At 38.2% G+C, this 11,960-nt stretch overlaps 1 protein-coding gene across 1 annotated transcript in view; it reads left to right on the forward strand.

Moving 5' to 3' along the window:
• Positions 1-11,728, forward strand: part of LOC103510188 (probable aconitate hydratase, mitochondrial) — a 26,669-nt gene extending 14,941 nt beyond the window's left edge. Inside the window, exons 11-15 of the mRNA XM_026824307.1 lie at positions 5,296-5,501; positions 6,506-6,603; positions 6,867-7,003; positions 7,796-8,007; positions 11,562-11,728. Of these exons, the coding sequence (XP_026680108.1) occupies positions 5,296-5,501; positions 6,506-6,603; positions 6,867-7,003; positions 7,796-8,007; positions 11,562-11,702 (794 nt within the window). The 3' untranslated portion in view covers positions 11,703-11,728. The remainder of the gene's footprint in view (positions 1-5,295; positions 5,502-6,505; positions 6,604-6,866; positions 7,004-7,795; positions 8,008-11,561) is intronic.
• Positions 11,729-11,960: the final 232 nt, after the last annotated feature.

The following is an 11,960-nucleotide window of genomic DNA, read 5'->3' on the forward strand; positions in this document are numbered from 1 at the left end:
AACAAAGGTAAACGTAATAATAAAGACAGTAGTTTATCTGAAACAAAGGTAAACGTAATAATAAAGACAGTAGTGTATCTGGAACAAAGGTAAACGTAATAATAAAGACAGTAGTGTATCTGGAACAAAGGTAAACGTAATAATAAAGACAGTAGTGTATCTGGAACAAAGGTAAACGTAATAATAAAGACAGTAGTGTATCTGGAACAAAGGTAAACGTAATAATAAAGACAGTAGTGTATCTGGAACAAAGGTAAACGTAATAATAAAGACAGTAGTGTATCTGGAACAAAGGTAAACGTAATAATAAAGACAGTAGTGTATCTGGAACAAAGGTAAACGTAATAATAAAGACAGTAGTTTATCTGAAACAAAGGTAAACGTAATAATAAAGACAGTAGTTTATCTGGAACAATGTTAGGTACCTACTCCGACTCTGCCGGGGATCGAATCCTGGACCTCCGGAGTGCAAGCCTCGGCCAAGAAGAGTGAAAACTTCAGAAAAGAGTTCCTGTGGAATATGTGGCTGAAAAAGGTGGAATAATACAGACTTCAAAACCATGTAGGTAAAATAATAATAATAATAATAATAATGAGAATGGTTTATTTTAATGTAACTATAAAAATATCTTCCTTTTGTTCCTATATAAGTACCCCCAATGGTACTTTTCAGGAACGGTTTGAATTATTTATTTCATTAAAATTCTTGCTTCTGTCTTGATTCTATATTTCATTGTTGTTTTCCAAATAATATTTCTGTATTTCCTTCTTCATTTTAGGTATTTTTGTTTTTATTTTTATTTTTGTTTAAAAGTAGTAATTAATTACCTAATACAGGCTTTTATTGTTATCTTGGAAATCACGTCCACTGTCCACTTACATTATAGCCGCCACAAAAATAGCAGGTGCGACGGTTTGGATCTACTTGGATGCAACGCGACAAAAGGAATAACAAGCATAGCGTATTCCTTATCCGTAACGACCGCATGTCTCTTACGTGTAGCGATTCGCTTCTTGCCGGATTTGTATTAAAATTTTGATTCCAAAAATTTTGATAGAAATGGGTCTCGTTTTGTTATAACATTTACAGTGGAATTTTAAAATATTCAGCAGAGAGGTCCTCTGTACTCTGTGCCCGTCCTTGAGTGAAATTATGGCCAGTTCCCAACGAGTCAGTAACGTTCAACACGGTTAGTTCCCGTTCCCGAATGGATATGAGGGTTTTGGTTTTCACAGCAAGTTCGTCAATCTAATATACAAGGTGTTTATAAAGTCTTGACCAGGGGCGAGTTTCTCGAGATCCGCGCAGAATGTTAAAAAATACCAAAACACCTATTTTATAATTTTTCGGGGGGGTCAATTTTTTTCGTATGAAGTTGTGGCTCCGGCCTCCCCATGTGGCTGCTATTTAAAAATCTTAAAAAAAGAACCCCCTACTTAAGATACATCCTATTAAATGCCCTTAACAACTTAGTACAATGGCGCAAAATTGAGCTCGATCCAACAACCAGGGCTGGAGTTATTCAATTTTTGATTTTTCCACGCTCATTCGTCAATAGGGGTAGCACCAAAAAAGGGAAATTCACTTTGATCTCTGATTTGTACTTCGAATTCTTGGAAAATTAATGTTGCTTGGAGGCGCGAATATTATTATTATCACTTGGAGGGATTTTAAGTCACTTAGAAGAGAGGAGGAGGGAAAGGGGGGTAAGGAGAAATGGAGGAAATGTCACTAGCATTGGTTTCGGAAATTCACTTTGATCTCTGATTTGTACTTCGAATTCTTGGAAAATTAATGTTGCTTGGAGGCGCGAATATTATTATTATTTTTTTTAATTTTCTTTCTCATTCTCAACAAAATCCCCCTCAGCTTTCCTTTGTCTCAACGCAGAATTAATGTATAAGACTACAAAAAGGTGGTCCACAATTGTGGACCTTGGGTAGTTAGGACTACAAACACTCAAAAGTGCTTGGGTACGATGAGGATTATTATTATTTTTTTTAATTTTCTTTCTCATTCTCAACAAAATCCCCCTCAGCTTTCCTTTGTCTCAACGCAGAATTAATGTATCTATATCTACCACATGGCTGTTGTAAATAAGAAGAAAAAGGAGAAGACGTCGAAGGATAGTGGTGCCATTTCATGAGGGATTTTAAAGTCACTAGAAGGGGTTTTAAAGTCACTAGAAGGGGTTTTAATTAACTTGGACTGATTTTTAAGTCACTTTTCGAGTGATTTTTTTAGTCACTTGGAGGAAAGGGTAATGGAAAGGGGGAGGCTTTAAAAAAGCAGGGATTTTAAAGTCACTAGAAGGGGTTTTAAAGTCACTAGAAGGGGTTTTAATTAACTTGGACTGATTTTTAAGTCACTTTTCGAGTAATTTTTTTAGTCACTTGGAGAAAAGGGTAATGGAAAGGGGGAGGCATAGGTTGAATTTACTTTAAAAAAGCTGAGTCACTTACATAAATAACCTAAAGTGGAGGGTTGAAGTCGCTAGAAAGGGGAAAGTCACAAGATGGTTGAAGTGTGGCGTTCAAATTGGATTGACGTTTTTGATTTCAAATTTCAAGAAGGGGAGGGGGTTGAAGTGACTTGAAATGGGATTGAAGTGTCAAAGAAGAAGAAGGAGGTTGAAATCACTTGAAAAAAAAAGGAAGAGGATTGAAGTTGCTTGGAGCTCCATTCTCCTATCTATGCTTATTCTAAGGATCAAATATGACAAGATGAGAGGATGGATGCAATTTTATGGCCAAGTCTACTATCTACGGTACTATCATAAATGCGGTAATTTATCTTAAATTGGACCTGGGACACCAAATTTCAAGGATCGACGTGTCTTGATTCAAGAAACATGTGTACCAAATTTCATCAAAATTGGACCAGTCCCGATTGAGTAATAGCGGAACACACATTCAAACAAATAAACATCTAAACCAAATGCAAAACGGTCGAGTTAAAACATGGACCTCAGTATCGTTCGGTCAATAATAAGTAATATATATAAAAAAAAATCGTCTTTGTTGCATGCCGTTGAAAAGTTTTCGTAAAAGTTTCTAAACTTGAGGGCCACCCTGTCATGTCTTGTTTCTCAGGTCTGATCGGCAGTTGTACCAACTCATCCTACGAAGACATGGCGCGGTGTGCCAGCATTGCCAAGGAGGCTATGGCACACGGGATCAAATCCAAGACCCCATTCAACGTGACCCCGGGATCCGAACAAGTGCGGGCTACGATTGAGCGGGATGGCATTGTAAGTATTGATACTCCATTAACTCCGAAATTCCATGCCTCGGCTGGGATCGAACCCACGCCCTCCTGTTTACCAGGCGAGCGTCTTGACCACTACGCTACCGAGGCAGGTCTACCGTTATTGATTGATATTGTTATGTTTGTTAATACGAGTATTACTTAATTATGTATAATATTGCGGGAAAAACGTGTTGTTGTATCTATTGTTATACCAATACACTACTGATTGGTTCACAGAGCAACCAACGCTGAGAACGGAGAATTGAACAAGGTGAAGAATCAGCTGACCGGACAATATGGTGCTGTTCCCGATGTGGCCCGAGCTTACAAGAAGGCCGGAGTATCCTGGGTCGCGGTAGGCGATGAAAACTACGGTAGGTTTCTTCTTCTTCTTCTTTTCTTCTTCCTTCTTCTTCATCATCTTCTTCCTTCTTCTTCTTTTCCCACTCAAGTGGGGCCGGCGTTTTTTGATAGCAGCCTCCATGGTTATTTACATCTTCCTCTGATAAACCCTTCTCTTCCAGGTCCTCGTTCACACAATGTTCCCACTTTTTCTTCGGTCTGCCTCTCGTTCTTCGTCCTTCCACTTGTATCTGTCTCACTCTTTTCCCAACATATTCTCCATCTCTTCTCATCACATGCCCGTACCACTGTAATCTTCTCTCTTGTATTTTCTTGGTCACTTCAGTCACTTTGATTTTGTTCCTTATCACCTCATTCCTTATTCTAGCCATCCTTGTCACTCCCAGACTCCACCTCAGCATCCTCATCTCAGCCACTTCCAACCTTTTCTAGTGCACTTTCTTCAACGCCCATGTCTCCGCTCCATACGTCATTGCTGGTCTCACTACTGTTTTGTATATTTTTCCTTTCACTAACTACGGTAGGTTTAAAAAATAAAATAAATAATAATATTTTTCGAGCGGAGCGGTAGGTAGAAAAATTACTTAGACCAACAGTTTGAAGGAGAAAAATGTGACACGTCCACACTGCTTCGACAACATAAATTCACCTCGTCGATTGACGGCCGGTTGACCATGTTAGGACACACTTTTTATATTCTGTTGGTGTCAAATGTTAGGGAACTTCACCACTGGGCCTCTTCCTTCTCTCTTCGATTTCGGGACGATAAGACCATAGCAGTTACAGTTCCCTCTGTCAAACCTCTTAAAAAAAAAAAAAAAAGAGTTGAACAGGGCCGCTACACAGGCTTTGATTCCAAGATCAACTATATCTTCCTACTAGAGAATTTGTTCCAACATCTCGGTTTCATTATTAGATGTGCGGCCTCCAACTATTTTTATTTTCATTCTAACCTAAATAAAAGGTGATTAGGTATCACTAGTAAGAAAAAGAGAGGAAGTAGAACGTTTGCCCTTTTTGCTCGATATCTCGGTTGGGAAGAATTTTAGGGCATATGTTCATAGAGTAAAAAAGTCTTGTTTTGACCTCCTGGATCTATGGTTTGAGTATTAAAAAAAAAAACCGACCACCCTGTATTGTATAATGACTGCTGAAACCCTCCAAGAGAAAACAAAAGGTGTACCTATTTTATTTTCCGGAATCTTTCCAGGTTCCCTTGATTTTTTATTTTTTTCCTCTTTGGACATAATATCAAACAACCAAGCTTACTCAACCCTATCCTCAGTCCCGACCCTAACTGACTATACGGTTAGAGATAATGTAAAGGTTATGGTAGGAGAATACCCAACTTTAACTTAATAAGCATCATTGAAGAGTAATGCTCACACCAGATATTTTTTTATTAATTGAAATACGGATTTTCTTTTGCGGATTTTATCCTGATCGGATAATGTTCGTTCTCGGAACGGCTGGCTTTCTCCTATCCTGTCTTCCTTCTCTCTTCGATTTCGGAACGATGAGAGCATAGCAGTTACAGTTCCCTCTGTCAAACCTAAAAACGGGGAAAAAAAAAAAAAAAAAAAAAAAAAAAAAAAAAAACACCAAAATAATTAATTAAGTTTTCTATAAAAAAAAAGTGTATAAAAAAGGAAAAAAATCCGAACCTTTTCTCTCCCCTCCAGGTAAATCGTTCAAGCTAAGCGACCCGTTCGGAGATGAGTTACCCGCGCGAGGTTTTGACCCCGGCGTGGACACCTATCAGCCCCCGCCCTCGGATGGCAGCTCCCTGACCGTGGAAGTCGACCCCAAATCACAACGGCTGCAACTGCTCGAACCTTTCGACATATGGCACGGCAAGGACCTGGAGGATTTGACCATTCTTATCAAGGTAGGATTTGACCATTCTTATCAAGGTAGGATTTGACCATTCTTATCTAGGTAGGATTTGACCATTCTTATCAAGGTAGGATTTGACCATTCTTATCAAGGTAGGATTTGACCATTCTTATCAAGGTAGGATTTGACCATTCTTATCAAGGTGGGATTTGACCATTCTTATCAAGATAGGATTTGACCATCCTTTTATTATTTTATTTTATTTCAATTTACGGGGGCTACCCATTAGTACATCAAGTCCCTAACTTAAAACTACAGTAAAATTAAACAAATAAAAGAAAAAATAATAAAAACACCAAAAGGCTAACAAAAAAGTTAGCTGTCAGCCACCTGGTGCAAGGAGGGAAGACTCAGAAATTTAGATTTGATGGATGCAGGAGACTCATTATACATTTATACAGACATGATGCCAGCAATGGTGAAACATGTCTGTATAAATAAACAATAAAAAAAATCTCCCCCATCTGTGAAGAGTGTAAGCTACTGGTGTTCTTCTTTTCAAGATGAATCTTCACAAAGTCACGTCAGAATGTATCAGTACATTCTTATCAAGGTAGGATTTCACCAGTCTTATCAAGGTAGGATTTGACCAGTCTTATCAAGGTAGGATTTGACCATTAAAAAAATTCAAAATTAAAAGTGAGTCACTATAATGGGGAGATTAGCTGAAAACAAATATTCTCAGACATGTCAAACCTGAAGCCGGAAGCGCGTTGAGAATCACTGAAGAAGGGAAAACTGCCATGAAAATGAAAATGTCAGAAGAAAATGCCATAGACCTGAGCTGTTTCCTCCTCAGTCGACACAAATTCAGCTGAGATTCAGCTCTAGATTTCATGTGCTTGTGAGAGAAATACAACCCGTGACCCAGCCCTTACAAGGGAGGCGCGTCTCTTTCCAAACTTACTAGGCTGGCCCATTAGGGCTAAGGGGTCCCATTAATGCTTCCTAGACACCTAGACACAGGGTCTGGTTAACAGTGGTTGGATGTTCCAGGTGAAAGGCAAGTGTACTACTGATCACATCTCGGCTGCAGGACCCTGGCTCAAGTTCCGAGGACATCTCGACAACATTTCCAACAACATGTTCCTCACGTGAGTGGCAACATTTTATTCAGAAACATTGTTTCTCAACAATCATAGATTATCCGGCAATTTCAAAGTTGACCCCCCCCTTGGGCCGGTCCTGATGACGTGAACAAAATGAAACCCGGTAGAAAATGTTTTCCCCCTGAATATAATGAGACACGTGTTTCAGCGTTTGTCGAAGTTCAAAACCATTCTCAAGATATTTTGAGTGGCTCGTTTTTTTTTTTTTGTCCCTGTATGAAACCGATACACTGCTGATTGGTTCACAGAGCAACCAACGCTGAGAACGGAGAATTGAACAAGGTGAAGAATCAGCTGACCGGACAATATGGTGCTGTGCCCGATGTGGCCCGAGCTTACAAGAAGGCCGGAGTATCCTGGGTTGCGGTAGGCGATGAAAACTACGGTAGGTTTCTTCTTCTTCTTTTTCTTCTTTTTTTTTTTTTTGAGGGAAAACCAGGAGTGGAAAAAAAAGCCTGACTACATCCGGTGTCGAAATTTGAATCTAGTGGGGGTTTTTATTTTGATTCCTCATTTGTTCTTAAAAAAAAAGAAAAATAATCATTTGCCCGCACCTTGGAATCATCCATTAGTGGGCCATTCTCCTTATATTTAACCATTAAGCCCACCCTTTTTTTTTATTTATTTTTCTTTTTTTTATTATTATTATTATTTTTTTTAAGCCCACCCTTGATGGAACTTTATTTTAATTATTTTTGGTTTTCATTTGTATTGTACCTATGTACAACAACTGAAACTATAAATTATATTTAATGAACTCCCCATCCGTGGCACAAGCTCCGGCTTTTGCGGATGGGTATACCATTTGTTGAATATTTATTTGATGAGAGAATTTTTCTGAAAAACCAATAAATGGAAACTTATAAAATAAAATAAATAAATATGTAAACATCAATCGATAGCTGTGAATCAAAGGCTAATAATAGGAACGTAATGAAACTTGGTGTACCTTCCTAAAACAAGACATACTTTGCAGTTGCACCTAAATTTGGACTTCATACCAAGAAGAAGTATCCGAGTCCACGAACTTATCAAACGGCCCGTGTAATTTCCTAAAACAAGACATACTTTGCAGTGGCACCTAAATTTGGGCTTCATACCAAGAAGAAGTATCCGAGTCCACGAACTTATCAAACGGCCCGTGTAAATAATGTTTTATGGAATTGTTGGTGAACAGGCGAAGGTAGTTCCCGGGAGCATGCAGCGTTAGAGCCGCGACACTTGGGCGGTCGCGCCATTATCGTCAAGAGTTTCGCCCGCATCCACGAGACCAACTTGAAGAAACAGGGCCTTCTCCCTCTGACCTTTGACAATCCCGCGGACTACGACAAAATTCAACCCACGGACAAGATTTCCATCACCGGCCTCAAGGGACTGGCACCCGGCAAGGTAAGATCATTCGACTGTAGAACACGGTAAATATTAAACTGTCGCGATAAAGGGACTACATGTCCTCATTCTACAGTCTTAGAAAGCGCTAAGACCAACCCGGGAAAAAGAGCTGTCGAAAATGGGTGACAATATTGCATTATTGCCAGTGTTTGGATTTATTAGGTTGTGTAAAACATAGAACCTACTAAATATACTAGGTAAGTAATATTATTTCTTGTCGTTTATACACTGTCGGGCAATGAAAGCGGGACACCCCTATTTTTTGGTTTTTCTCAAACTGCTGTTCAGTATTAAATTTTTTTCGGTAAAACCGTTATTGATATTTTTTACTGTAAAGTTTAAAACTTATTCCACAAGACCACATACCTACATACCCTGTGAGTAAAAAAAAGAAAAATTAAAAATAATTATCAGTTTTATGCTGAAAATGCATGTTTCTGGAGATAAATGTCAACGTAACTTTTTTTCTATTCAATATTTTTACACCATTTTTGAACCAGGTGCTTTAGAAAAGTACACAGAACATTAATTTACTACTGGTAAAAATTAGAAAATATATCTGGGCCCCAGCCGGAACTTTTTTTTTTTAAAGTCCATTTTTCTCTATAAAACTAATGGTAAAAAAGGAACGATCTTTAAAAAGTTCCGGTCGGGGCGCAGAGAATTTTTCTAATTTTTACCAGTAGTAAATTAATGTTCTGTGTTCTTTTCTAAAGCACCTGGTTCAAAAATGGTGAAAAAATATTGAGGAGAAAAAGAGTTACGTTAACATGTATCTCCAGAAACATGCATTTTCAGCATAAAACTGATAATTGTTTCTGATTTTTAATTTTTTTACTCATTGGGTATGTAGGTATGTAAGGTATTCGATCTTGTTTTATTTTATTTTTCAGGCCCTTTGGTTTTTAATGTTTAATGGATGACATAATTTTAGGGTAAAATTGAAAAAAAAACCCCATTTGTTTTTGGAGGAAAATTCGGTGCGGCGATAGAAAGAAACTGGTGGACAGGGATTCATAGGAACGTTAGGAATTTGACGGATTCTCCTTTTGTATCGTTAATATCATCTCCGTAAATAATGATTTCACAGAAAATTCAAGATATTGGATAAGGAAAGTAAAAAGGCTCTTCTTTGTTTTACTGTTCCTGATGCACTGATTTAATCGCGATTCCAAACCAATCCCAAACCATCTTATTCAAGAGCTTGGTTACAATAAGATTTTTAATCAATCTAATTACATATTATAATACATAATTATAGGAATATTAAACATCAGATTGTTTTACCTAGGTATCTGTGTTGTTATAGGAACAAGGCACACCACTTAAGGACTTTTTTTTACATTTTATATAGGTTTGCACTGTAATTATAGGAATATTAAACATCAGATTGTTTTACCTAGGTATCTGTGTTGTTATAGGAACAAGGCACACCACTTAAGGACTTTTTTTACATTTTATATAGGTTTGCACTGGGGGGGGACGTTAAACAGGGAGTAGACCAGCTTAGTCTGGCTGGGGGACTTTGAACAGGGAGTATACCAGCCTGAATTTCCCTTGCTAACGAAATAGCAAAGGCTGAGTGCGAAGGGCATCCACTCGTAAAATATCACCCTAATAGTTAGGGCTGACGAAAAACGCCAATCCCGTCGGTACACGGGAAAAGGCAAAAAAAAAAAAAAGATAATACCTCCACCCGTAAAATATCACCCTAATAGTTAGGGCTGACGAAAAACGCCAATCCCGTCGGTACACGGGAAAAGGCAAAAAAAAAAAAAAAAGATAATACCTATAGGGTAAGTGTACCATTTATTCGCCCATACAAGGATGCGACACGAAACTTTTGGTTAAGACCGGTGCAACGGTTGGCGGTATTTTACAGCTTTTTGGCGGTTTTCGGTGTAATTTAGCAATATCTTGGGAACGGTATAAGCTAGAGACTTGAAATTTGCTATGTAGTTTACAAATGTGACGAGGATGCAACTCAAAACGTTTGGTTGAGATAGGTGCTGCTGTTGGCGGTATTTTGACCGCTTTTTGGCGGTTCTTGACCGTTTTTTGGCGGTTTTCAGCTATAGCGACAAAACGGTTACTAAAGACAGTAGTTTATCTGAAACAAAGGTAAACGTAATGATAAAGACAGTAGTTTATCTGGAACAAAGGTAAACGTAATAAAAAAGAGAGTAGTTTATCTGGAACAAAGGTAAACGTAATGATAAAGACAGTAGTTTATCTGGAACAAAGGTAAACGTGCCAGCCCTAGCTTAATTGGTAGCGCGTCTGCCTTGCAAGCGCCAGGCCACGGGTTCGATTCCCGCCCGGAGCGGATTTTATCCTGATGAGATAATGTTCGTTCTCGGAACGACTGGCTTTCTCCTATCCTGTCTTCCTTCTGTCTTCCATTTCGGGACGATAAGACCATAGCGGTTACAGCTTTATCTGGAACAAAGGTAACCGTAATGATAAAGACAGTAGTCTATCTGGAACAAAGGTAAACGTAAAGATAAAGACAGTAGTTTATCTGAAACAAAGGTAAACGTAATGATAAAGACAGTAGTTTATCTGGAACAAAGGTAAACGTAATAATAAAGACAGTAGTTTATCTGAAACAAAGGTAAACGTAATAATAAAGACAGTAGTGTATCTGGAACAAAGGTAAACGTAATAATAAAGACAGTAGTGTATCTGGAACAAAGGTGAACGTAATAATAAAGACAGTAGTTTACTTCCCCTTTAATTTAAAAAAAAAAAAAAAAAAAAAAAATAGGGTTGTCCCGCTTTTATTGCCCGCCAGTGTATGTTTATGGATACCTGCTTGTATTATTGTCTTCCACCCGACTCAAATTTCACCTGCCTTTTAGGCTTCTTCAAGGGGGCTGACTACAACACCCCAGTAGAAATACTGTTAATGTTATGTAATATATAGGATGTCTAATATAAACCTAACCAATAATACCAAGTAATAATAAATTAGACTTTTTTCGGAAACTTCCGTGGCCGAGTGGGTATCACATTAGACTTGCACGCCGGAGGTCCCGGGTTCGATGTTTTTTTTTGCTCTGTGCTTGGAGTTTGGGGTGCACTCAGACTCGTAAGGACAATCGAGTAGCGACCAGGGGCGGCATTACGAGTGTAAAAAGATTATTGAAATATGGAAATTGATTGCAAAGGAGGCACTTGGTAATGTTGTGATATCCACAAAAGTTGTGAATAAGCTCTGCTTGAATACAAATAATATATTTATTTGCACTCTAAGCAAAACAAGGCCATGTGTGACAAATACTCGCTATAAACAGTACTGTAAAAAGGAACGATCTTTAAAGGTCGGCATTACCAGTGTAAAAAGATTATTGAAATATAGAAATTGATTGCAAAGGAGGCACTTAGTAATGTTGTGATATCCACAAAAGTTGTGAAAAAGCTCTGCTTGAATACAAATAATATATTTATTTGCACGCTAAGCAACAAGGCCATGTGTGACAAATAATTTGAAATTGGACAAGAAGTAAAACACCTTGATGAAAATGCCTTCTTTCGTCTCTCGTTTTCAGCCGGTCATCGCCAAAATCAAGCACGCTGACGGAAAGGTAGAAGAAATCAAGCTGAACCATACAATGAACGAACAGCAAATCAGCTGGTTCCAAGCAGGTAGCGCCCTGAACAGAATGAAACAGATTGCTGCTTCCAAATAAATGAAAAGCAAGAGGTTGACCCGAAAGAAGTGAAACATTGCTGTTTTAGAAGTAAATAAGACAGATTGATTTACAGAAATTAAAACAACAATGAACGAACAGCAAATCAGCTGGTTCCAAGCAGGTAGCGCCCTGAACAGAATGAAACAGATTGCTGCTTCCAAATAAATGAAAAACAAGAGGCTGACCCGAAAGAAGTGAAACATTGCTGTTTTAGAAGTAAATAAAACAGATTGATTTACAGAAATTAAAACAGAA

Source organism: Diaphorina citri, unplaced genomic scaffold (assembly GCF_000475195.1).
Source record: "Diaphorina citri unplaced genomic scaffold, Diaci psyllid genome assembly version 1.1 scaffold570, whole genome shotgun sequence".
Classification (NCBI taxonomy): domain Eukaryota; kingdom Metazoa; phylum Arthropoda; class Insecta; order Hemiptera; family Psyllidae; genus Diaphorina; species Diaphorina citri.